This window comes from Monodelphis domestica, chromosome 2, assembly GCF_027887165.1.
Source record: "Monodelphis domestica isolate mMonDom1 chromosome 2, mMonDom1.pri, whole genome shotgun sequence".
In the NCBI taxonomy this organism is placed as follows: domain Eukaryota; kingdom Metazoa; phylum Chordata; class Mammalia; order Didelphimorphia; family Didelphidae; genus Monodelphis; species Monodelphis domestica.
This window is the reverse complement of record NC_077228.1, coordinates 207,210,524-207,236,255: the sequence shown is the minus strand read 5'-3', so window position 1 is coordinate 207,236,255 and position 25,732 is coordinate 207,210,524. Positions and strand designations below refer to the sequence as shown.

Below are 25,732 nucleotides of genomic sequence, written 5' to 3'. Positions count from 1 at the left end.
AACTGGCCACTCACTCCCATACTGATCTCTTCATTCATTACACTGATTTTCTCGCTCACTGGAAAATATATCCAATATTAATGCTGTTCATGTATTGTTATGGTGTGTTAACTTGTATTTAAAACTTCCATAGTTATTTAATATTCCTGTCTTTATATCTTGACTCCTCAACTAAATTATAAGTTTCTTTAGGGTAAGGATCTTTTAAATTTTATTGTGCAGTCTTTCAGTCATGTCTGACTCTTTTTATAACTTCATTTGAGTTTTGCCTGGCAAAGAATTTGGAATGGTTTGCCATTTCCTTCTATTTCCTACCGGTTTACAAGTGATGCAATTGAGACAAATTGGATTAAGTGATTTGCCTAGGGTCATATGGCTACTAAATATATGAAAACAGATTTAAATGTGGGTTTTCCTGACTCCAGGTCTGGTACTTTAGCCATTGTACCACCTACTGTCCAAATCTCTTAATAGCACCCATAATATTTAGAGACCTGTCTTTCAAAAAGCAGGAAAAAAGCAACATAATTTTTGGATGAATTATTAAAATCATATTCATATAGCACTTTATAATGATGTTTAGATCACCTCATTTGGTATTCATAACATGATTAAATAAATACACAAAGTTCTATTACCAAAAGAGAAAAAAAAATCTAGCTATATAAGGTTTGGCATTCCTGTTTTCCCAGTTAGAAATGTTCTCTCATTGTTAAAAGAATTAAAATGGGGAAGAAAAGGGGGAACAACAGCTAAAGATTAGATTCATATTTTTTTAAGGTAACAACAGATGATATACAAAAATGGGAAAGATTCATTTTTCTTTTAAAAAAAATACATACCAGTAGGCCCCGTAAATTCTTGAGCATCAGCCAATTTCTGGACAACATCCTTTATTTTTACTGATCCAGCTTCTAAAAAAGGAAAGGGGGAAAATCCATTAGAGAGAAAAGAGAGTCTTATAAAGTCAGCCCAAACAAAGTAAAGAAGATTGGCAATTATTTGTAAATGGTCAATCCTCAAATTTCTTGTATTGAGTGCATCCAATTATTTGAGCTAGATACAATTTAAATTATTCCCATAAATTAAGTTTATTAACTGGTCCCTCTTCATTTGTCTTATTTATGTTAAAAAAAACACTCTGATAGATTTCAGAAAGACAAAATGTATGTACTTAGCAGCAATGTGTTATTTTTTAAAGACAATAAAATATTTTACATAGAAAAACTACAAGCTGATGAAAAGACTAATAAACTCCTATGAAATCCAATTCCAGGTTTTCTTTTTGTTTTTTTTGTTGTTTGTTTTTTTGTTGTTGTTCTTGTTTTTTAATAAACTCCCCTCTAAAGAACCAAATCTAGTCTCTGGTTTTAATCCTTCTTTTTGTCCCCCTCATCTCTAGATCTCTCAATTTCTCTGTTCTCTCTTTTATTTTTATTTATTATTACAAACATTTATTCTCTCTCCTTTGTAATACACTTCAAACTGCTCATTGAAAAACAGTAGGGAAAAACCTTCATAAAAATATCAATTGTCCAACAAAACAAATTCCCACATGTCTAAAAATGTGGTACATCTTATTCTTCATTTTAAGCCCATTACCAATGTAGTAGGATGTGAATGGGATTAATCTCCAGTATTCTGGGTTTATAAATACATTCTTCAGAGTTCTAAAGTTTTTCAGAGTTGTTTTTTCCTACAGTATTGTCATTGTATAAATTATTTGCCTAGTTTTATTCATTTCATTCTATATCAGTTCACAGAAGTCATCACAATTTCTCTAAAACTGCCTATTTTGTAATTTCTTATGGTACAATAATATTTCATTACATTCATACACAGCTATTCCCCAATGTGTGGGCACCTCCTTAGTTTCCATTTTGGAGCTACTATGAAAAGAGTTGCTATAAATATTTTTTTCAAATAGAGGTCTTTTTCTTTTATCTCTTTGGGGAAAAGCTTTAATAGTGGCATAGTTCGGTCAAACTGTTTGCACAGATTTGTTAACTCTGTGGACATATTTTGAAATTACTTTCCAGGATAACTAGACCAATTCACTAGTCCATCAACAGAACACATCTAGATTTCTTTTTAAAAAAGAAAAAAAAAACCCTACAAAATACTGTTTGTAGACATAAAGAGGGGCATTTAGGTGGCTCAGTGGACAGACACTCAGGCGTGGAGGTGGAATGTCCTGGGTTCAAACTTGGCCTCAGACACTTCCTGGCTGTGTGACTCTGAACTAGTCCCTTGGTCCCAGTTGTCTAGCCCTAACCACTTTTCTGCCTTAGAACCAATAATTACTATCAATTACTATCAATATCAAAAAGGTAAGGGTTAAAAAAAGAAAGCTATATAGATAGACCTACACAATGGGGAAAATGTTATTTGTTCATATGTAGGATGAGCCAATAAAACTAAAAATTGTAATATTAACAAATTTTATTTGCTTAATACAATACCACACTACCAAAGAACTACTTAATAGTATGAGAAAAATAATAATGAAGTTCAGATGAAGAAGCTCAAAGGGTCAAGAATCTCAAAGGAAATTTTGAGAATGAAGAAGACCTAGTAGTGAAGAATGGCTGAGCAAATTATGGTACATGAATATAATGAAATACTAGTGAGCCATAGAAAATGAGGAAATTTATTTCAAAGAGACACAGAAACTCTTATGGGAATTGATGCAGAATGAAATGACCAGAACCAGAAGAATAATTTATAATCAACAATATTAAAAAAAAAAACTCTGAAAGATTTATGAACTCTGATCAATTAACACAGTTTGGAAAGTTAAGATACAATTTTTCCTATTCAAGTTCATTCCTCTCCCCACCTTATAATCTGTTCATAGATTCCTTGGAGGTTATACAATCTTGTTTAAGAACACCTACCATATGCCAAGTATTTTGCTTAGCAATAGATGGCAAGTGGTACAGAAAACATTCCTTTTCTCATTACTCTTAAGAGAACACATACATTCTGGAATCTTCCTGATGATTCAATGCCCTCTGAGGAAAATAAATATCTGATACTTAATTTGACCCTGAGATTACTTACAAGAAACAGAAAAAGCAATAATGGATATTGATATAGTATTTCATGGACACATCAGCTTTAGTCAGCTGTATATATGGAAGTATTCAATAGAATGGAATTCCCTGAGAGCAGAGATTATTTCATTTTGGTCTTTGTATCCATAGCAGTTAGTACAGTGTACGGTAGAGATAAGGGGCTTAACAAATAATTGAATTTAACTGAATTCAAATGAGGTTGAAAGAGAATGGAAGAGGTGAAATTAATCTGCAGGTTTCTCTCCAAGATCTCTAAGAGCATCCCCAAGCACAAGGGAGAAGCACCAAATCATCTGGATTCAAAAAATTTTTCCCAGCTTTAGAATGTCCATTTGATGAAGTTTAATAACATTAAAGTGACTTCTAGGTTAGTGACTTCAAGTTAGCCAGTTTACAGTTACAGTTCTGAAGGGGCAGAAGAAATCTTTAAATGGCAGTAATTTTTTATTCAATAGCACAAGGATGAAACAGAAGTGCCCTGGGTATATTGAAGAAAGGGGGATGGATGGATGGGAGGAAAAACCTAAACATAAGAGAAAAAAATGCTATAGGATAATAATTCAACTCAGATGCCAGTACTCTGACATATGGATATGTGATGTCCTCTAATGCTGTGCTCTCATCAAGGTTTGGGGAGTTTATAAAACAGATTACTTATCAGGAAGGAGGTAGGAGAGGGGAAGAATTTCGATCCAAAATGTGAGAAAATAAATATTAACAATTGTTTCTATATGTGATTAGAAATAAAATAGCAATAATAACAATAATAAGAGGAACTATTAACACTTTAAAAAATAGAGTGAAGTTACTTCTGGAAAGTGGATAGAATTCTGGGAGAATGTACGCACCTGAGAACAGGAGCTACCTCCATTTTTGTCTTTGTCTCTAGCACCTAAGAGCAGCACACAACCAGCAGTAACTGGCACTTGATAAAAACTAAATCGAATTTCCAATTACTGCAGCTTTGCCTCTTTTCCTAAATTGCTGCTATTCCCTTTCCCCTCTCTGATTTTTAGAAAATTCTAAAAGGTAAATCATTTATTACAACTGCTCTAATCTCACCTCCCTCCTTTCCAATTCTCTAAATTGCAGGAATGATTAATTTTGAGCTTTTTTCACTGAAAAGGACATACGTATAAATATTCATATCTATACATAAATATACACACATTCACATCAATACACATATGGAAATATAACCTGATTGGCTCAGATACTTACCATCAGGTTGAATCGATTGCAGGATTTCCTGAAGGTTTTTTTCAGTTACTCTAATCCCCAAGTCATCCAAGGCACTGGATACATCATCAGTTTTGACTTTTTCATCACCCAATTTGTTGAGAACATCCCAAACATCAACTATATTTATAAATGGAGAAAAGGAAAAAATGTTAATTGAAGATTCTTGAGAAGTACCTAAAAACTTGACCTGGGGACCATATCCATTCTTTCAAGTGGGACACTGTGTTTCTGGCTTCTCAGGAGTCAGATTTTGGGATTTAGAGCTTGAGCCTTTAAAAGTTACTTAGTCCAATTCCTTCATTTTATTGTATTTTTTGAGTCATGGTCTCCCTATCCTGCTCTGAGTAGAAATCCAACAGTCCTTTGTAGCCCAATCCCACTATGGATCAGCACCAAAGCTTTGCCATGCTCTGTTTCCAACCTGGGTCAATTTACCTCTCCTTAAGCAGCCTGGTTCCCATCCCAGGGATTCACCAAATTGATGCTATATTTAGTGGGAACAGCTGACTGGCTTTATTCTTCCTATAGTTCAGAAGTAATCCATCAGACTCAGCCAATAATAATATTTAAACTCACTTAGGTGACTCTTCCTGACTCTAGGATCCATACTCTATACACTGTGCCACCTACATGAACAAACCACACTAGATAAGCTCTTCTCTCAGAGTATTAGCCTTCCATTTCAAATGCCCAGAATAGCTAACATGCTCCAAGAAAGAACAGTCTACTCTAAGGAGGGATGATCCCAAAACTGGCTCTGCTCCCACAGTCTCCAGACCAAGAATGGGTTTGAAGCTGAAGAGGAGCCACCAACAGCAAAAGACCATCATTTGCTTGACTAAAGACAGATCTGAGCTACCAGTTACCACTGAAGTTCCTAGACACTGGGGGGTGAGGGGTGGGGGTGGGGAGCTCAATACTGGATTGTTGTGTGTAAAAAAAAAAAATCTTTCTTTTCTTTTATAAGCAGTGAAGTGACATAGTGGACAGAACACTGGACCTGGAGTCAGGAAGACTCATCTCCCTGAGTTCAAATCTGACCTCAGCTATGTGACCCTGGGCAAGCCTCTGGACCTTGTTTGCCTCCATTTCTCTTCGGTAAAATGAGCTGGAGAAGGAATGGCAAACCTCTCCACTATCTGTGCCAAGAAAACTCTAAATAGAGTCAGAACGAGTAAGACACAACTGAGAAATGACTGAACAGCCAGGAAGCCTCCCAGACCACTCATTTGTATACTGATCTCTTTATTCATTTACACTGATTATCTCATTCCCTGGAAAATTTGTTAACTGCTGGTGTTTGTGTTTGGTTTTCCTGTGTTAACTTGTAGTTAACATTTTTTTAGTTATTTAATATTTCTAGTTTTATGTCTTGTGCCTCAACCAAATTATATATTTCTTTAGGACAAGGATCGTGTTTTATATATTTATGGATTTTTGTCATTCAGTCATTTCCATCAGGTCCAACCCTTGGTGACCCCATTTGGAGGTTTTCCTGGCAGAGATCCTGGGGTGTTTTGCCTTTTCCTTCTCCAGCTGATTTTTATACATGAGGGAACTGAGACAAACAGGGTTAAGTGATTTGCCCAGAGGCACCCAGCTAGTCATTGTCTGAAAAGAGATGTGAATTCAGGTCTTCTTAACTCCAAGCCTGACACTCTAGCCACTGTGCCACCTAGCTGGCCCATATCTCTTAATAGCACCCATAAGACCTAGAAATGTGTCTTTCACCCAGCAACATTCACAAGACTTACTAGATGCCTTCTTTTAAAAAGCCTTACCTTGTGGCAAAGGGCTAGGTAAATGGGTGTAAGTAACTTGCCCAGGGTCACACAGCTATAGGAAGTGTCTGAGGCACTCCTCAATCTAGACCTGATTCTCTATCCTCTGTGCTAGCACATAGATTTTTAAAATCATATTTATATAACACTTTAATGTTTAATCATCTCATGTTGTATTCATTATATAAATAAATATACAAAGCTCTGTTATCAAAAGAAAAAGAAAAATCTAGTAAGGGCTTTAGTATCCCTGTTTTCCCATTTAAAATCATTCTCTCGTCTTTGAAAAGAATTAAAATGGAGAAGAAAGGGCATTGGTGCAATAATAGGTAAAGGTTAGGTACATACTTTAAAAAAAAGTAACAGCAGGTGCATAAAAACAAGAATGGAAATGATTAATTTTCCTTAAAAAAAATTCCTACCAGGAGGCTCAATAAATCCTGGAGTCTCAGCCAATTTCTGGACAACATCCTTCACTTTTATGGATCCACTCTCTACAAAAGGAAATGGGAGAAAATCCATTAGGAAGAAAAGGAAACCTTATGAAGTCAGACCTAAGAAAGTAAAGGAAAAAACTGGCAACTATCCATATACTGACAATCCTCAACTTTCTTGATTGCATGAGCCAGATAGAACTAAAATGTTTCCCAATTGTTTCCTCTAGTACCTTTCATTTGTATTTTTTTAAAAGCTAAATTTTATTATATTTCAGAAACACAAAATATATAACACTTAATAGTTTTGTGTTATTTTTTAAAGCAAAACTTCTACCTAGAATAATTATAAATTGAGCTTGCCTTATTATAATAAAAAGATTGTCAAACTCCTATTAGAAACAATCCCAAAGATTTTTTTGCTTCTTAATTTTTTGTTTCTTAATAAGCTTCCTTCTAAAGAACCAAATCTATTCTCTGATTTTAATGCTTTTCTCTGTTCCTTTCATCTCTGATTCATTCACTCATTGTCTCTGTTCTCTCTTTCAAAACTTTTTCTTTCTCTTTTCCTTTTTCTTTGTTTCTTTGTTTCTTTCTTTGTTTCTTTGTTTCTTTCTTTGTTTCTTTTTCCTTTGTTTCTTTCTTTTTTCTTTCTTTCTTTCTACAAGCATTTATTATCTCTCCTTTGTAATAAACTCAATTAAAAAACAGAAAATTTTTTCATAATAAAATAAATTAATAATTCATAATACAATAAAATAAAATTCCCCCATTGTTCTTATCCAAAAATGTAGATATCTCATTCTTCATTTAAGCCCATTACCACTCTGGTAGGATGTGGATGGGATTAATCTCCAGTCCTTTGGACTCATGGTTTATCCCTGCATTAATCAGAGTTCTGCAGTCTTTCAGAGATATTTTTCTCTATAGCATGGTCATTGTTTAAATTATTCTTCTAATTCTATTTACTTTCATTCTGTATTCAAAGAAATCTTTCAGTTTCCTCTAAAACATTTGGCATTTCTTGTTGGTACAGTAAGTTTTCATTTTATTCAAATACAATTATTCCCCAACACGTAGGCACCTTCTTAGTATCCAGTTTGTGGTTACTATCAAAAGAGTTGCCATAAACATTTTTGCACATAGAGGTCTTTTTCCTTTTTCTTTGATCTCTTTGGGGAAAAGGCCTAATAGTGGTATAGTTGGGTCAGATTGGGTGCACGGATTTAGTAATTTTGTGGACATAATTCAAAATTAGTTTCCAGAATGGTTGGATCAATTAACAGGTCCACCAACAGAATACATCCAAATTTCTTTTTTAAAGTGAAAGGAACCCCTCCCCAAACACTTTATAGGAGGAAAAAAAAAGACAGATTTAAACAACTGAAGATATATTGTTCATATTTGGGATGAACCAATATAACCGAAAATTATAATACTACCTAACTTTATTTATTTAATACAATGCTAAACTATCAAAGGATTACTTTATAGAATGAAAAAAAAAATAACAAAGAAGTTCCCATGTAGATAGGTCACGAAGGGTCCAATATCTCAAATGAAAAAAATTATGAGAACAAAGGACCAAGTAGACCTGATCTCAAACAATACAACAAGCAGTAATCATCAAAATGATTTTGTACTGTTATTAAAAAGAGAGTTTAATCAGTTGAACAGATTAGGGACACAATATACAGAAAAAACCTAGTAGCCTAGTATTTAATAAAAATAAAAGCCCCAACTATTAGTTGGGGATTAGGGTGGTTAATGATTCTATTTGATTAAAGATTCTAGGAAAACTGGGCAGCGCCATAGCAGAAATTAGATTTAGACCAACATTTCACACCTTATACCAAGAAAAGTTCTAAGAGGCTACTTCACATAGTTGTAAGAGGTCACATCATAAACTAGAGAAACAAGGAAGCAATTTCCTATGGATGAGGGAAACATGCATTATCAAACAAGGGAAAGAAAACATCACAGAAAATAAATGCAAAATGTTTTTTGCACACATAAGTACAAAACGGTGAAGATCCAACAGGGCTAAGAAGAAAAACAGTTAACTAGGAAAAAAAAAATTCTTTCTAGTTTCTCTGATAAAGGTTTCATTTTCCAACATTTCCCAGATGGATAAGGAAAACTCTCAAAGTTATACAAATAAAACCCATTTCACAAATGATAACTGGTCTAAGGATATGAAGAGGTAGTTCTCAGGGGGGAAATGCTGATTATCTTCATTCAAATGAAAAAAAGACCCCAAATCTCTAATAATTAGAGAAGTGTAAATTAAAGCAAGTCTGGTCTTCCAACTCAAACCCGTAAGATAGACAGAGGTGACACAAAAAAAGAAAATGTCAGAGAAATTGTTGAAAAATAGGCACATTGATACAATAATGAAGGAGGAGGAGGAGGAAGAGAAGAAATCACATATGAACAAAAACATTTGTAGCAGTTTTTTGTGGTAGCAAAAATCTTTAAACTATAAGGGTTGCCTAAAAGCTGGAGAATGGATGAACAAATTATGGTACATGGGTATGACGGAATACAATGGAACCATCACAAATGCGGAAAGATATAATAATAAAGAGACTTTTATAGGAACTAATACAGAATTAAACGAGCAGAACCAGATGAAGAATTTGTACTTTATAATCAATATTATTTAAAAAAAACTTTAAAATAAAAATAACTTTAAAATAAAAATAACTTTGAAGTAAAAAATAACTTTGAAAGGGAGCAGTTAGGTGACTCAATGAGTGGATTGAGAGCCAGGCCTAGAGATAGGCAGTCCTGGGTTCAAATATGACATCAGACACTTCCTAACTGTTCACCCTGGGCAAGTCACTTAATCCCCATTGCCTAACTCTTACTACTCTTATTTCTTGGAACCAATACACAGTATTGATTCTAAAATGGAAATACTTTTGAAAGAACTTTGAACTCTGATTATCTAACATAGTTTGGGAACCAAGAAGTTGGTGAAAATCAAAATGTAACTTTTCCCATGAGTTCATCTCTCCCCTAAAATCTATTCTGATTCCTTGGACATCTATAAAATCTAGGTTAAGAATCCTTGCACATAAACTGATACTAGCACAGAGTTATCAAAAAACAATAGTTTATTAACACCTATAATGTGTCAGATATTGTAATAAGCAATAGATTTAAGTGGTTTAGAAAACATTCTTTTTCCCCATTACTCCCAAGAGAACACACTGATTTCTAGAACTTTCCTGGTGGTCCAGCATCCTGTGAGGAAAATTCTAGCTGAACTTGAGATTATTTGCTAAAAATAAAAAAAGGCAATAGTGGACATTGACAAAGAATTTCATGGACATATCAATCTTGCACCTTTAGTTAGCTGTGGAAGTATTCAATAGAATGTAAGCTCCTGAAAGCAGGGATTATTTCATTTTGGCCTTTGTATCCCTGGCATCTAATATATTGTCCTGAAGAAAGCAGGGCTTAACAAACACTTACTGGATTTTACTGAATCAAATAAGAATGAAAGAGAATAGAAGAGATAAAATTACTCTGCAGGCTTCTCTCCAAGATCTCTAAGAGTGTCCCCAAGCACCATTCTGTTTCTCTGGATTCAGAAAATTTTTCTCAGCTTTAGGATGTCTATTTGATGAAGCTGAATAACATTAATGGGACTTCTAGATGATAAATTGACTTAAAGTTAACCAGTTTTATAGTTAACTGAAGGGCAGAAGAGGTCTCTAAATAGCAGTTTTTTCAGCAAGCCAGAATATATCATCCATTGGCACAAGGATGAAGAGCCTTGGGAATATAAAAGGATCTTGAAGAAAGGAAGATGGATGGATAAGGGCTAACCACAGAAAGGAAGATGTAAGCATCAGAGAAAAGAATGCTGTAGGATAATTCAACACAGAAACAAGCATTCTGAGATATGGATATGTGATGTTTTCTAACACTGTGCTCATCAAGACTTCAGGAGATTATACATATAATATACATATATTTCATATATATGTTATTATATACTTGACAGGAAGGAGGTTGGGGAGGGAGAGGAGAGAATTTGGATCCCAAATGTCAGAAAGTAAATGTTAACAACTATTTCTGAGATTAGGAATAAAAAGAATACTAAAAATAGCTATTAATGCTTTAAAAAAAAAAAGACAGTGGGAGATTACTTCTGGGTAGAATTCCAGTAAACTATAAGTGCCCCAAGGGCAGGAGCTATTTCCATTTTTGTCTTTATTATCTCTAGTACCTAAATGTAGCACTTGACAAGCAGTAGGTGCTTGATAAAAACTGAACTGAATTTTCAATTACTGCAGTTTTGCCTCCTTTCCCAAAATGCTACTATACATTTTCTCCACTCTGTTTTTTTGGAGACTTTAAAAGTTTAGTCAATAACTACAACTGCTATAACCTCACCTCTCTCCCTCCCAATTCCCTAAATGTAGAACTAATTTTCAGCTTTTTCACTTAAAGGAACATGCATACAAATATACATATCTGTACGCACACATACATACACATTCAGATCAATACATAGAGATATAACCTGATTGGCTCAAATACTCACCATCAGGTTGAATGGATTGCACTATTTCCTGAAGTTTTTCTTCAGCTACCTTAATCCCCAAGTCATCCAAGGTTTGGCATACATCATCAATATTGACTTTCTCATCACCCACTTTGCTGAGAGCTTTCACTACAACAGCTATATATAAACATATATGGAGGAAAGGACAAAACATTAGTTGAAGATTCTTGAGAAGTACATAAAAACTTGACCTGGGGACCATATCCATTCTCTCAAGTGGGACACTCTTGTTTTTCTGATTTCTCATAAGTCAGATCCTAGAATTTAAAGCTTGGGCTATGAAAAGTTATTTAATCTAATTCCTTCATCTAATTTTAATTTTTGAATCTAGGTCTCCCTATCTTGCTCTGGCTGGAAATATAATTGTCCCTTGTGGCCCAATCTCACTGTGGATCAGCACCGAAACTTTGACATGCACCATTTTTAACCTGGGTCAATTCACCCCTCCTTAAGCAGTCTGGTTCCCCCACCCCATCCTGGGGATTCACCATATTGGCACTAAATTCAGGCAGTAGTAGTAGTAGTAGTAGTAGTAGTAGTAGTAGTAGTAGTAGTAGTAGTAGTAGTAGTAGTAGCAGCAGTAGTAATAGTAATAGCAGCAGTAGTAGTGATGTGGGCTGAAATATCCCACAAACCCTGCCAAGAAGCTATACACAATCGAAAGACACAGAAACAATGACTAATTGATTAGAATGGGGCCACCTCTTATATAAGACATATGAGTTGCTTGGATTCACAAATATGAGAAAACGCCTCACATTGATATTTAGACATAGCCCAGGGGTCCTTGGTTGGGGTCTCAGAACAGCAAACACAGGTGGTTCTGTTTCCCAGTCAAACAGAACTAGGTTCAAAAAATGCTGAATTTCCACACTCACCTTCCTTAGAGCCTGGGCAGAAAAGAGCAAAACTTGACCTAAAGTTGCCCCAGGTATTTAATATATCATTAGCATCCCATTTACATTGCAGTTTGCTCCCACTATTGGACAAACAGAGGGAACCATGAATAAAGTAACATCAGTTCCCTGGAGACACAGCTCAACAACCGCCCAAACAAATGACTTTCCTTAGTAACTAATCAAGATAAAAAGCATTTCTGAAAGCCCCTACCCACTTTTCCTGAGTCTCTCTATTCCTACTCATACCTTAAGGTATTCCTTACCTCAACTACTTATTTACTATACTAGCTACTCTCTAACTATATTCTCTTATAATAAAGCTTATTTCATCTAAATGGAGTCAATTTGAGCCATCAATGAATTCTTTGAAGGAGACCCATTCAGCACTACACCCTATCAGAGTAGTAGTAGGGTTGTTCAGTGGTGTCCAACTCTTTCTGATCCCATTTGGGTTTTTTTTTTTACCCGATCCTGGAGTGGTTTGCCATTTCCCTCTCTAGTTCATTTTACAAGTAAGGAAACTGAGGCAAACAGGGTTTTAAGTGATCATCCCAGGGTCACATGGCTAATAAATATGTCTGAGGCCAGACTTGAACTTATGAAGGTGACTCTTCCTGACTCTAGGATCCATACTCTATACACTGTGCCACCTACATGAACAAACCACACTAGATAAGCTCCTCTCTCAGAGTATTAGCCTTCCATTTCAAATGCCCAGAATAGCTAACATGCTCCAAGAAAGAACAGTCTACTCTAGGGAGGGATGATCCCAGAACTGGCTCTGCTCCCACAGTCTCCAGACCAAGAAGGGGTTTGCAGCTGCAGAGGAGCCACCAACAAGCAAAAGACCATCATTTGCTTGACTAAAGACAGATCTGAGCTACCAGTTACCACTGAAGTTCCTAGACACTGGGGGGTGAGGGGTGGGGGTGGGGAGCTCAATACTGGATTGTTGTGTGTAAAAAAAAAAAATCTTTCTTTTCTTTTACAAGCAGTGAGGTGACATGGTGGACAGAACACTGGACCTGGAGTCAGGAAGACTCATCTCCCTGAGTTCAAATCTGACCTCAGCTATGTGACCCTGGGCAAGCCTCTGGACCTTGTTTGCCTCCATTTCTCTTCGGTAAAATGAGCTGGAGAAGGAATGGCAAACCTCTCCACTATCTGTGCCAAGAAAACTCTAAATAGAGTCAGAACGAGTAAGACACAACTGAGAAATGACTGAACAGCCAGGAAGCCTCCCAGACCACTCATTTGTATACTGATCTCTTCATTCATTTACACTGATTATCTCATTCCCTGGAAAATTTGTTAACTGCTGGTGTTTGTGTTTGGTTTTCCTGTGTTAACTTGTAGTTAACATTTTTTTAGTTATTTAATATTTCTAGTTTTATGCCTTGTGCCTCAACCAAATTATATATTTCTTTAGGACAAGGATTGTGTTTTATATATTTATGGATTTTTGTCATTCAGTCATTTCCATCAGGTCCAACTCTTGGTGACCCCATTTGGGGGTTTTCTTGGCAGAGATCCTGGGGTGTTTTGCCTTTTCCTTCTCCAGTTGATTTTTATACATGAGGGAACTGAGACAAACAGGGTTAAGTGATTTGCCCAGAGGCACCCAGCTAGTCATTGAAAAGAGATGTGAATTCAGGTCTTCCTAACTCCAAGCCACTGTGCCACTTAGCTTGCCCATCTCTTAATAGTACCCATAAGACTTAGAAATGTGTCTTTCACTCAGCAGCATTCATAAGATTTATTCTTTTGAAATTTACCTTACCTTCTGTCTTAGAATCAAGTCTAAAAGAGAAGAGCAGCAAAAGGCTAGGCAATTGGGGTTAAGTAATTTGCACAGGATCACCTATCTAGGAAGTGTTTGAGGTCAGATTTGAACCTAGGACCTCCTGAATCCAGGCCTGATTCTCTATCCTCTGGGCTACCTAGATGCCATTTAGTGGATGGATTTTGAAAATCACATTTATATAATACCTTAATGTTTATAGCTTCTCCTGTAGTACTCATAATATGATTAAATAACTATACAAAGTTTCATTATCAAAAGAGAAAGAAAAATCTAGGAAGCAGTTTGGTATTCCCATTTCCCCATTTAAAACCACTCTCCCATTTTTAAAAGAATTAGAATGGAGAAGAAAAGACATTAGTGTGGAAAGAGTGGGTGGAGGGGAGGGAGGGAAATAATGTGATTATTGTAACTAAGGAATAATGTTCTAAATTGACTAAATAAACTTATTCAAATAAAAAAAAGAAAAGACATTAGTGGAATTACAAATAGAGGTTAGATTCATGCCTTTTTTTAAAAGGGTAACAACAGGTGCACAAAAACAAGAATGGAAAAGATTAATTTTCCTTTAAAAAAATTCCTACCGGGAGGCTCAATAAATCCTGGAATCTCAGCCAATTTCTGGACAACATCCTTCATTTTTATGAATCCATCCTCTACAAATTCAAAGGGAGAAAATCCATTAGAAAGAAAAGAGAATCTTATAAAATCAGACGATTCAATGTCCTTTAAGGAAAATCCTTGGTCCCCTGATACCTACCTAAACTTGCAAAAAAAAAAAAGGCAATTGTGAACATTGATATAGCATTTTAGAGATGCGTCAACCTTGCACTCTTAGTCAGCTGTATACATAAAAGTATTCAATGGAATGTAACCTTCCAGAAATCAGGGATTATTTCATTTTGGCCTTTGTATCCCCTGGCATCTAGCATATTGTCCTGAAGAAAGTAGGGCTTAATAAATACTTATTGAATTTTACTGAATCAAATAAGGATGAAAGAGAATGGAAGAGATAAAATTAATCTGCAGACTTCTCTCCAAGCTCTCTAAGACTGTCCCCAAGCACCATCCTGTTTCTCTGGATTCAGAAAATTTTTCTCAGTTTTATGATGTCCATTTGATGAAGTTTAATAACATTAAAGTGACTTCTAAATGATAAATGACTTCAGGTTAGCCAGTTTACAGTCAACTGAAGGGCAGAAGAGGTCTTTAAATGGCAGCAATTTTTCATTTACTGGCACAAGGATGAAACAGAAGAGCCCTGAGTATATAAAAGGATCTTGAAAAAAGGAGGATGGATGGTTGGGGGCTAACCACAGAGAGGAAGATCTAAGCATAAGAGAAAAGAATGCTTTAGGATAATTCAACTCAGATGCCAGTACTCTGAGATATGGATATCTGATGTCCTCTAATACTGTTCATCAATACTATGAGAGATTATGTAGATATAGATATAATATATATTATTATATACTTGTCAGGAAAAAGGGGAGGGAAGGAAGGGGAGAATTTGTATCCAAAATGTCAGAAAATAAATGTTAACAACTGTTTGTATATGTGATTAGGAATAAAAATAAAAACAAAAATAGCTACTAATACTTTAAAAAAAAAAAGACAAAGGGAGGTTACTTCTGGGAAGCTGATAGAACTCCAGAAGAATATAGGCTCCCAAAAGGCAGGGGCTATCTCCATTTTTGTCTTTGTTCTCTCTAGCACCTAAGAGCAACACTCAACCAGCAGTAGGTGCTTGATAAAAACTAAATCGAATTTCCAATTACTGCAGCTTTGCCTCTTTTCCTAGATTACTGCTATTCCCTTTCCCCACTTTGATTTTAGGAAAGTGTAAAAAGTAAGTCACTTATTACAACTGCTCTAATCTCACCTTCCTCTCTTCTAATTCTCTAAATTGTAGGATCAACAAATTTTTAACTTTTTCACTGAAAAGAACACATACAAAAATACACATCTATACACACACACACACACACACACACATTCACATCAATGCAGAAATGGAGACAAAACCTAATTGGCTCAAATACTCACCCTCAGGTTGAATTGATTGAAGGACTTGGTGAAATTCTTCTTCAGTTACCTTAATCCCCAAGTCATCCAAGGTATTGCATACATCATCAATATTGACTTTCTCATCACCCACTTTGTTGAGAACATCCCAGACATCTTTCATATCTATATATGGAGAGAAAGGCAAGAGTATTAGTTGAAGATTCTCAAGAAGTACCTAAAAACTTGACCTGGGGACCATATCCATTCTCTCAAGTGGGACACTCTTGTTTCTGGCTTCTCAGAAGTCAGCTCTTAGAATTTATAGCTTGAGCTATGAAAAGTTATTTAATCTAATTCCTCCATTTTATTTATTTTTATTTTTTTTTTAAATTTAGGTCTCCTTATCCTGCTCTGGGTGAAAATCCAATAGTTCCTTTTGGCCCAATCCCACTATGGATCAGCACCAAAGCTTTGCCATGCTCCATTTCCAAAGTGGGTCAATTCACCCCTCCTTATGCAGCCTGGTTCCCCCACCCCATCCCAGGGATTCAGCTAGTTTAGTTTGTTAGTTTTTTCGTTTTAGTTTGAATAGCTGACTGGCTTTATTCCTCCTTTAGTTGAGAACTCCAAGCTCAAACTACCTTGGACTCCAATAGTAGTTAATAGTAGTAGTATAATAGAAATAAATACTTGTAGTCTTAGTAGCAGCAGCAGTAGTAGAGATAGGAGTAGTAAGAGGAGGAGAAGAGGAGGAGGAGGAGAAGTACTAATGGTGGTAGTGGTGATAGTAGTAGTAGTAGTAGTAGTAGTAGTAGTAGTAGTAGTAGTAGTAGTAGTAGTAGTAATGGAGTTCAGTTTTGTTTAACTCTTCCTAATCCTATTCTGGGATTTTCTTAGCAGATACTCAAGTGGTTTTGTCATTTCCTTCTCCAGTCCATTTTACAGAGGAGGAAACTGAAGCAAATGGTGTTAATTGATTTTCCCAGGGTCACAAAGCTAGTGTCTGAGTCCAGATTTTAAATCATGAAGTCTTGGGGGGCAGCTGGGTACCTCATTGGATGGAAAGCCAGACCTAGAAATGGGACATCCTGGGTTCAAATCTGTCCTTAAACACTTCTTAGCTGTGTGATCCTGGGCAAGTCCCTTAACCCCTGCTGCCTAGCCCTTAGTGCTCTTCTGCCTTGGAACCAATACACAGTACTGATTCTAAGATGGAAGGTAAGGGTTTTATTTAAAAAAAAAAATCACAGTCTTCCTGATTCCATCCCCAGCACTCTATATACTGTGCCAGCTATGTAAACTGAACCAAATTAGGGTCTTTTCCCTAAGGTACACCCCTCCCTTTTCCAATACCCAGAGTAGATAACATATTCCAAGAAGGGAAAATCTACCCTCAGGAGAGCTATCCTAGAATTAGCTCTGCATCTGCAGCTAAATTATAGGCATTCGCTCCACATCACAACTTTCCCCATCACAGTTTTGATATATCGCAGGTCAGCCCAAGAAATTAAATAGGAATTTGGGGAGAATTTTGTGGAAGCCACCTATGATATTGGAAGGCCAGCAGATGTATAGTATTATATATCAACATCTTGGCCAAATACTTAAACCAAATTTTACAATAAGATATTATAAATGCCTCATAAAAGAAAAAAGAAAAAATTCAGATTTTTCCTCTGATATAGAAGGGAGGGCCAAAAATATTTATGTGGATTCCCCAGATCTCTGGGCACCAGGTCCCTAACTTTTGTGATCTAGGAGACCTATACTGATCATTTGTTTGACAAAAGCCAAATCTGAGTCAGTGGTTTCCACAGGAGTTCCTAGAGACTGGAGGCTCATTTATTGACAATCATATATATATATATATATATATATATTTTTTTTTTTTCATGTCTGAAAATGGGCCTTTTCACACAGTGGCATTCAATGCTAACTGAATGGATTTTAAAAATCACATAGCACTTTAATGTTTGCATATCATCTCCTGTGCTACTCACTCATAATATGATTAAATAAATACACAAGGCTTCATTATCAAAAGAGAAAGAAAAATCTAGCAAGAGATTTGGCATTCCTGTTTTGCCATTTAAAACCATTTCTCCCCTTTTCAGAGATTTATAATGGAAAAATAAAAGGCATCGGTGGAACCAGGTAAAGGTTAGATCCATACTTTTTTTTTTTTAATGATCATGGCAGATACACCCAAAAACAAGAATAGAAAAGATTAAATATCTTTAAAAAATTCATACCAGGAGGCTTTGCTAATTCTGGAGTTGCAGACAATACATTGATAACATCCATTATTTTTATTTCTCCATTCTCTACAAAAGGAAAGGAGGAAAATACATTAGAGAGAAAAGTCTTATAAAGTCAATCCTAACAAAGTAAAGGAGATTAACAACTACTTGTATACTGACAATCCTCAACTTTCTTATAGTGCATGAACCAGATTGAATTGAAATGCTTCTCAGAAACTAATTCTATCAACTGCTCCTCTAATCCCTTTTTGTCACATTTTTAAAAGACAAATTCAAAGAAATCCTCTTTAATCCATTTCAGAAATGTAAAATGTATACACTTAATGGTTTTTTGTTGTACTTTTAGACAACAAAATCTTTTTCTTAGAAAAACTACAAGCAGAGCTTAATTTATTACAATAAAAAGGCTATTAAAAACTCTTATCAAATACAATTTCAGAGGTTTTTGTTGTATTTTTAACAAGCTTCCCTCAGAACAATCAAATCTATTCTCTGGTTCTAATTCTTTTCTCTGTTCCTCTCATCTCTGTTTTTCTTTTCTTTTCTTTCTTTCTTTCTTTCTTTCTTTCTTTCTTTCTTTCTTTCTTTCTTTCTTTCTTTCTTTCTTTCTTTCTTTCTTTCTTTCTTTCTTTCTTTTTCTTTCATGCTTTCTTTCTTTCTTCATTTAATATCTCTCCCTCCTAATGCACTCAATCATCTAACTGAAAAATTGAAAATTTAAAAAAGCACCCCAAACTTCATAACAAATATTGATAGTCCAGAAAAACAAATTCCCACATTGGCCTTGTCCAAAAATGTAGATACTTCATTTTATGCCCATTAATACCCTGGTAGGTTGGGATTAATTTCTAGTCCTTTTGACTTGTGGTTTATCGATGCATTAATCAGAGTTCTACAGTTTTTCAGAGATATTTTTCTCTGTATCATGATCAATGTATAAATTATTCTCCTAGTTCTATTCACTTCATTCTGTGTTCAAAGAAATCTTTACAATTTCCTCTAAAACATTTTGGCACTTCTTGCAGTACAATATTTCATTATATTTGTATATAACTATTTCCAAATATGTAGGCACCTTCTTAGTGCCCAATTTGCAGTTACTATCAAAAATGTTGTTATAAATATTTTTGCACATAGAGATCTTTTTCCTTTTTCTTTGATCTTGTTAGGGAACAGGACTAGTGGTAGATATTGTTGGGTTAAAATGTATGTACAGATTTAGTAACTTTGTGGACATAGTTCAATATCACTTTCCAGAATGGCTGGGCCAATTAATACATTCACCAACAGAAAGCATCCAAATTTCTTTTTAACAATGAAAAAAAACCCTACAAAACACTGTTTATAGAAATAAAGACAGATCTAAATAACTGAAGAAATGTTAATTGTTTATGTGTAGGATAAGTCAATATAACAAAAAATTGCAATATTGTTTAAATTAATTTATTTAATACAATACTAAATTACCAAAACATTACTTTATAGAATGAGAAAAATAATAAAGAAGTTCCTTTGTAGAAGCATGAAAGGTCAAAGGAAGTTTGACCAAACTTCCTTCTCAAAGGAAGTAGTGAAAAAAAATTGTGAGAACAAAATGGTCTAGTAGACCTGGTTTCAAATAATACAACAAACAGTAATCATCAAAAATTATTTTGTACTATTTTTAAAAAGGGAGCTCAATAAATAGAACAAATTAGGGACACAAACTTAATAGTCTTGTATTTAATAAGCACAAAAACCCCAGCTACTAGAGGAAGAGGTAAAGATTCTCGCCATTTTATTAAAGCTGCTAGGAAAAGTGGATTATCATTACAGATATTAGATTTAGGGCAATATTTCATATCTTATACCAAGAGAAGTTCCAAGAGACTGCTTAACCTAACTCTCAGAGGTCACATCTATAAGCTATTTAGAGAAACAAGGAAGCATTTTCCTATCAGATCAGTGGATGGGGGAAGCACTCTGTCAAATAAGGATTATAGAAAATCACAGAAAATAAATTGTAGATAGTTTTTGCACTTATAAGTCCAACATAGATAAGATCAGAAGGAAAACAGTTAACTAGGAAAAAAATTCTAGTTTCTCTGATAAAGGTCTCATTTCCAAACATTTTCTAGATAGATAAGGAAAATTCTCAAAGTTTTAAGAATAGGATCCATTTCCCCAAATGATAAATGGTCTAAGGGTATAAACAGCTAGTTCTCTTGGAAAGAAATCTTGATTATCTTCAGCCATGTGAAACTATACTCCAAATTTCTAATAATTAGAGAAATGCAAATTAAAGCTATTCTGATCTCCCAACTCATACCCATTATATTGGCAAAGATGACAGAAAAAGAAAATGGAAGAGGTATGGAGAAAACAGACACATCGATGGGCTATTATTGGAGCTGTGAAGATAGCAATTGGATTCTGGAAAGCAATTTGGAATTATGCACAAACATTTACTAAACAAAGCACACCCCTTGATTCAGCTACATCCATGTTTGGCTAATATGCTAAAGGTTGGGTAAAAAAAAGACGAAAAGGTCACATATGAACAAAAATATTTATAGCAGCTTTTTGTGGTAGCAAAAAACATAAAACTGTGAGAATTACCTATCAATCAGGGAATGACTGCACAAATTATGGTACATGATTATAATGGAATACTATTGAGCCATAACAACTGAAGATATATACTATTTCAGACTGTCACAGAAACTCATACAGAATGAAATGAGCAGAACCTAAGGAATATAAAAATAATTCTAAAAACCTTATGAACTCAGATCAACTAACACAATTTGGATCCAAGAGGCTGGTGAAAATTAAGATGCAACTTTTCCCATCTAAGTTCATTTCCATCCCTCACCCAACCCCAGAATCTATTCCTAGATTCCTTGGAGGTCTATGAAATTTAGGTTAAGATACTCTGCTTTTAAACTGATACCTGCACATAGTTTTAACCAACAATAATTTATTAACACCTACTAAGTGCTAGATATTATACTAAACAATAGATATAAGTAGTCCAGAAGATGTTTCTTTTCTCCAGTACTCACAATAGAACTCATTAATTCTGCAGTCTTCCTGAAGATTTGATGCCCCAAGAAGAAAATCTTTAGTCCCCTGATGCATAAATGACCTTGAGAATGTCTATTTTTTTAGCTTTTTCACTGAAAAATACACACACACACACACACACACACACACACACACACACACACTACACATACTAAGTATTGGTTCCAAGGCTGAAGAGCATTAAGAGCTAGGCAACTGAAATTAAGTGACTTGCTCAGGGTCACACAACCTTCTAAGTGTCTGAGGCCAGATATGAACCCAGGATCTTCAATATCTAGTTCTGGTTCTCTATCTACTGAACTACCTAGCTGCCCCATATACATGCCCATATACATTTTTCCTATGGAAAAATAACCCAATAGATTTAGATACTCACCATCAGGTTGAATCAATTTCAGGACTTCTTTAAGGTTTTTATCAGTTACCTTTATCCCCAAATCCCCCAAGGCTTGGGAGAGATTATCAGGCTTGACTTTCCCATTACCCAATTTATGGAGAATGTTCCAGGCATCATCGATCTCTATAGGTATATATGGACAAAAAGACAAAACTACTAGTTGAAGATTCTTGAGAAGCACCTAAAAACCTAATCAAGAGAGTATATCCATTCTCTAAAGTAGGCTCCCTGTGTTTTTGGCTTTGCTAAAGCAAGAACGTAGGATATAAAGCTTGAGTTTTTAAAAGTTATTTAGTCTAATTCCTTCATTTTATTTTATTTTGGAGGGGGGATCTAGGTCTCTCTATTTTGCCCTGGGGAGGACAACAGTTCCTTCTGGCCCATGGCTCAGTTCCACTGCTGATCAAGCACTATGCTCCATTTCCAGCCTGAGTCAATTCATCCCCTCTTTGTCGCCTGATCCTTATTTCTTGCCCCCACCCTCAGCCCAGAGATTCACTATATTGGCACCAGATTTGGTGGGGTCACCTGATTGGCTCTATTCCTCTCATAGCTCAGAACCCCAAGGCTCAAGCTATCCACCAGATTCAGCTTTTAGTAGTAATGGTAATAGAATTAGTAGTAATAGTAGTTAGTAGTAGCAACAGCAGCAAACCCAGGCATATGTCATTATTCATTGCCCACAGAGGAGGGAATTGAGGCTCCCTGAGGTCAAGTAATATGCCCAAGACTGCATAGGGGGTGGAGTAAGGATTCCAACTTGACTGAAAATTGAAAAGTACCATATACTTTTGTTCAACAGCATTTAAAAATTTAAAGCTACTGCTCTCAAAACTCCTTATTACTCTTTTATAAGACAGGGTTTTTATAAGGTTTTTTATGATATATATTTTTATAAGACACTGTTTGGTCAAGTATTAATTCACCCCCAAATTAAAGATAAGAGACAAGCTATATTTTAAGGTTCCACAAAGTTCAATTTATAGAATGGTTGGCTAGCGATCAATATAGCTTGCTTTGAGGACTTCCCTTATCTTCTTGGATACTCCAGGAACAATTGAAATAGGTTCCAAATCAGAGCAATCAATGTTATCTTGCCCTTGGCTCCCCAAGCTAAGAACCTCCACGGAGAAGAGGAATACCAAGGAGAGAAGATGTCACAGAATTAACCTGCTCCCAAAGAGTTATTGAAAATCTGGAGCCCAAGTGGATCTGGAGATGATGGAATCAACAGCAGAAGATTTCTCCTTTCTTGCTCTAATCTCAGCCTGAGTTCCTGAGCTGAGTCCTAAGGCTTGATATGGGGAAGGGAGGAAGGTAATAAGTCCCAAGGACTGTGCTGAGGGCTTCTGACAAATACTGTCTCACAATAATTCGAAAGGTAGGTGCTGTTATAATCCTCATTTTACAGTTGAGAGAATTGAGGCAAACAAAGGGTAAGTGACTATCTAAAAAAGATGTGAGGCCAGATCTGAACTCTGATATTTCTGACTCCAGTTCCAATGCCACCTAGCAGTGTACTAATAGCATTATGCCACCTAGCAGTGTACTAATAGCATTCTTGGATAAGTGGTCTTAAGTGATTCTAATTAAGTTCCATTCATCCTTCTGTATAGAGATTTTGAACCCTAGACTTCAATCCCCAGAAGTCCTTGGTATTTCCCAGAATTCCCTATAATCTCCTGAGTCTCCACATTGGTGAGATCATGTTATTGATATTTAACTGGCAGTAACACCTTCCACATGCCCTTCCTTTGAAATGATGCAGCAAGTATAGTGGTAAGTTAAGTGTGGGGATTTTAAATGGGCTGATCAGCCATGGGCATGTGGTTTTTATTTTGTATCCTCTTTACTCCTTGATTTCTAATGATCCTTAATAAACTTCATAAAATATATTATTAGAGATATAATTAAATTTTTATACTTCAAGTCTGATTCACAAAAGAATATATATATAGATTGAGTTAAAAGAGACCATAGAGGCCAATCCTCAACTCTTACTGAGGAAAATGAAGCTTCTGAGAAAGGTTAAGTGACTCATTCAAGCACTCATCTATTAAGTATCTGAGGAAAGATTGGAATTCAAATCTTCTTGTCTCTAGGTCCAGTATTCTATCACTGGATTACTTAAGTTTGAATGTCTTCCATGATGTCTTTCCAGACACTCCAGTTCTATACAAATATTTTCCCCTTTCCCCTTTTACATTTTATATAAAACATATAGTGTATGTAGTTCAAATATATTCTGCCTTTGTAACACTTTTTGTATTATCTTGAATGATTATTTAACATTTTATTATATAAATTTTATATTTTATGTGTTGTCTCCCTGCCAAAATAAATTTCAAGTGAATTCATAGTTTTAAGTTGTAAAATTAAGAATGTTTTGAAATTTATACTCACTTTGAAATTCCTTAAAATTGTCCATCTCTGTCAATTCATTGGCATAGACCTTAAAATTCACCATTCCATTTTCTACCAAAAAAAGAGAGGAAACAATTTAGATACTCTAGAGGAGAGTAAAAAAGACCTATAACATCAGGCCTACAAAGTATAGGAGAAAGTGAGTGATGAGCAATCATCCAGGTAATTGCCATCAATTCATTTCACTTTGTATTATATAAACCAAAATCAAATAAAAGCTATCCCAAAAACTAATTTGAGAACATCCTATTGCTTTATCATATTTTAAAACAATTTAAATAATTTACATTTTTAACAGCAAAATACAGAAACATAAAGTATGTTTGGTACAAATCTAAATTGTTCTAAACTTCAGCACAAATAACAAAATTAGGCTAAGAAAATCTCAAGATGTTTAGGACTTGAGAAAGAACCAATCAATAAATTGGAATTAAGTTTTTTTTTAATTAGAAAAACAACATAAAAATGCTCAACTAAATACCAAATTAGAAATCCTAAAAACTAAAAAGTGTGATCAATAACTGAATGTAAGAAAACCATTGAATTAATAAATAAGTCTAGGAAGTGGTTTTACGAAAAAATCAACAGAATTGATAAATCTAGTTAATCTGATCTTTTTTAAAAAGCCAAATCACTAACATTAAAGATAAAAAGATAAATAGGCCACCAAATAAAAATAAAAATTTAAAAATATATAAGACTTTCAACAAAAAGGTTTTGCTCGTGTCAAATACAATTTTCTGTTTGCTTAAAAAAAAACAATAAGTTAACATGAGAATATGATCAATCAGTTAAGAGAAATTTCTATATTGGAATAATTGTATATGGTATCCAGGCCCTCCCACTGAAATGCTCACCATCAACAGTAGTATTCTCCAGTGCTTCCTCTAGTTCATCAGCATCTAAGTGGATTCCCATGACACGCACATTTTCCTGAAGCTTAAAGAGGATGTTACTATCTTTTCTGGAAAGAATGGTTTCATTAAAAGACTCTGGAATTCCTAGAAAGAGGAATCATCATCATTATTATCATTGTCATCATCATTATCAAAATAATGGCAGAACTAGCAGAGGAGACCAAAATCACATGGAAACATCCTTGCCAGCTACTAAAGTTGTATCAAAGGATGCAGACTTGCTGGAAGCCTAAGGATTTAATAAGCATATCTTTTCAATTGCAAAAAGCAGTTATTGTATTCCCCCAAACAACAAACCAAAACAGGGCCTGGACTTGTACAGGAAGTTCTGGAGGAAGAAACTCCCTCTGAACACAGAGGCCAGCATCTTTGCAATCTATAGGCTCTGAAAATTGCCTGGAGCACAGAAAAGTTGAGAAAGTTGCCTAGGTTCACATAGCCAGGGTCAAGAGGCAGTCCTTAACTCAAGTCTTTCTGTTTCCATGGCCAGCTCTCTAAAATAAGTAAGAATAATAATAGCAAGGAAACCATTTATTCTAGAATAGACTTTTATCTAAAACCCATCAGAATAGATGAGAACAAAATAAGTGGTTAGAAAAAAAAAAACCTGCGTAACAGTAGATTGCAAATTTTAGCATCTACAGGGGCAGCAAGGTAACAGTATGTGCTGGAGTCTGGAGGACCTGAGTTCAAATTTAGCCTCAGCCACTGAGTGTGTGGTGGGGTGACCCTGAGCAAGATATATTTGTCTTAAATCCAATTGCCTAGCCCTTGTTCCTCTTCTGTCTTAGAATTAATACTAAGATAGGTAAGATTTTTTTTTTATTAGTTCCTCCTGAATACCTAG

At 35.1% G+C, this 25,732-nt stretch overlaps 1 protein-coding gene across 18 annotated transcripts in view; it reads right to left on the bottom strand.

Moving 5' to 3' along the window:
* The window catches only part of EFCAB3 (EF-hand calcium binding domain 3), a 722,802-nt gene that overhangs the window by 609,218 nt on the left and 87,852 nt on the right, over window positions 1–25,732 (bottom strand). For all 18 annotated transcript variants that reach the window (XR_008916397.1, XR_008916396.1, XR_008916398.1 and 15 more), the window contains exons 26-35: window positions 24,826–24,969; window positions 23,948–24,019; window positions 21,524–21,667; window positions 18,073–18,144; window positions 15,860–16,003; window positions 14,398–14,469; window positions 11,093–11,230; window positions 6,523–6,594; window positions 4,299–4,436; window positions 843–914 (exon numbers count right to left, since the gene is read on the bottom strand). Coding sequence is in view for 15 of the 18 variants with exons in the window: in XM_056817026.1 (XP_056673004.1) it covers window positions 843–914; window positions 4,299–4,436; window positions 6,523–6,594; window positions 11,093–11,230; window positions 14,398–14,469; window positions 15,860–16,003; window positions 18,073–18,144; window positions 21,524–21,667; window positions 23,948–24,019; window positions 24,826–24,969 (1,068 nt within the window). In the remaining 3 variants the exon portion in view is untranslated. The remainder of the gene's footprint in view (window positions 1–842; window positions 915–4,298; window positions 4,437–6,522; window positions 6,595–11,092; window positions 11,231–14,397; window positions 14,470–15,859; window positions 16,004–18,072; window positions 18,145–21,523; window positions 21,668–23,947; window positions 24,020–24,825; window positions 24,970–25,732) is intronic.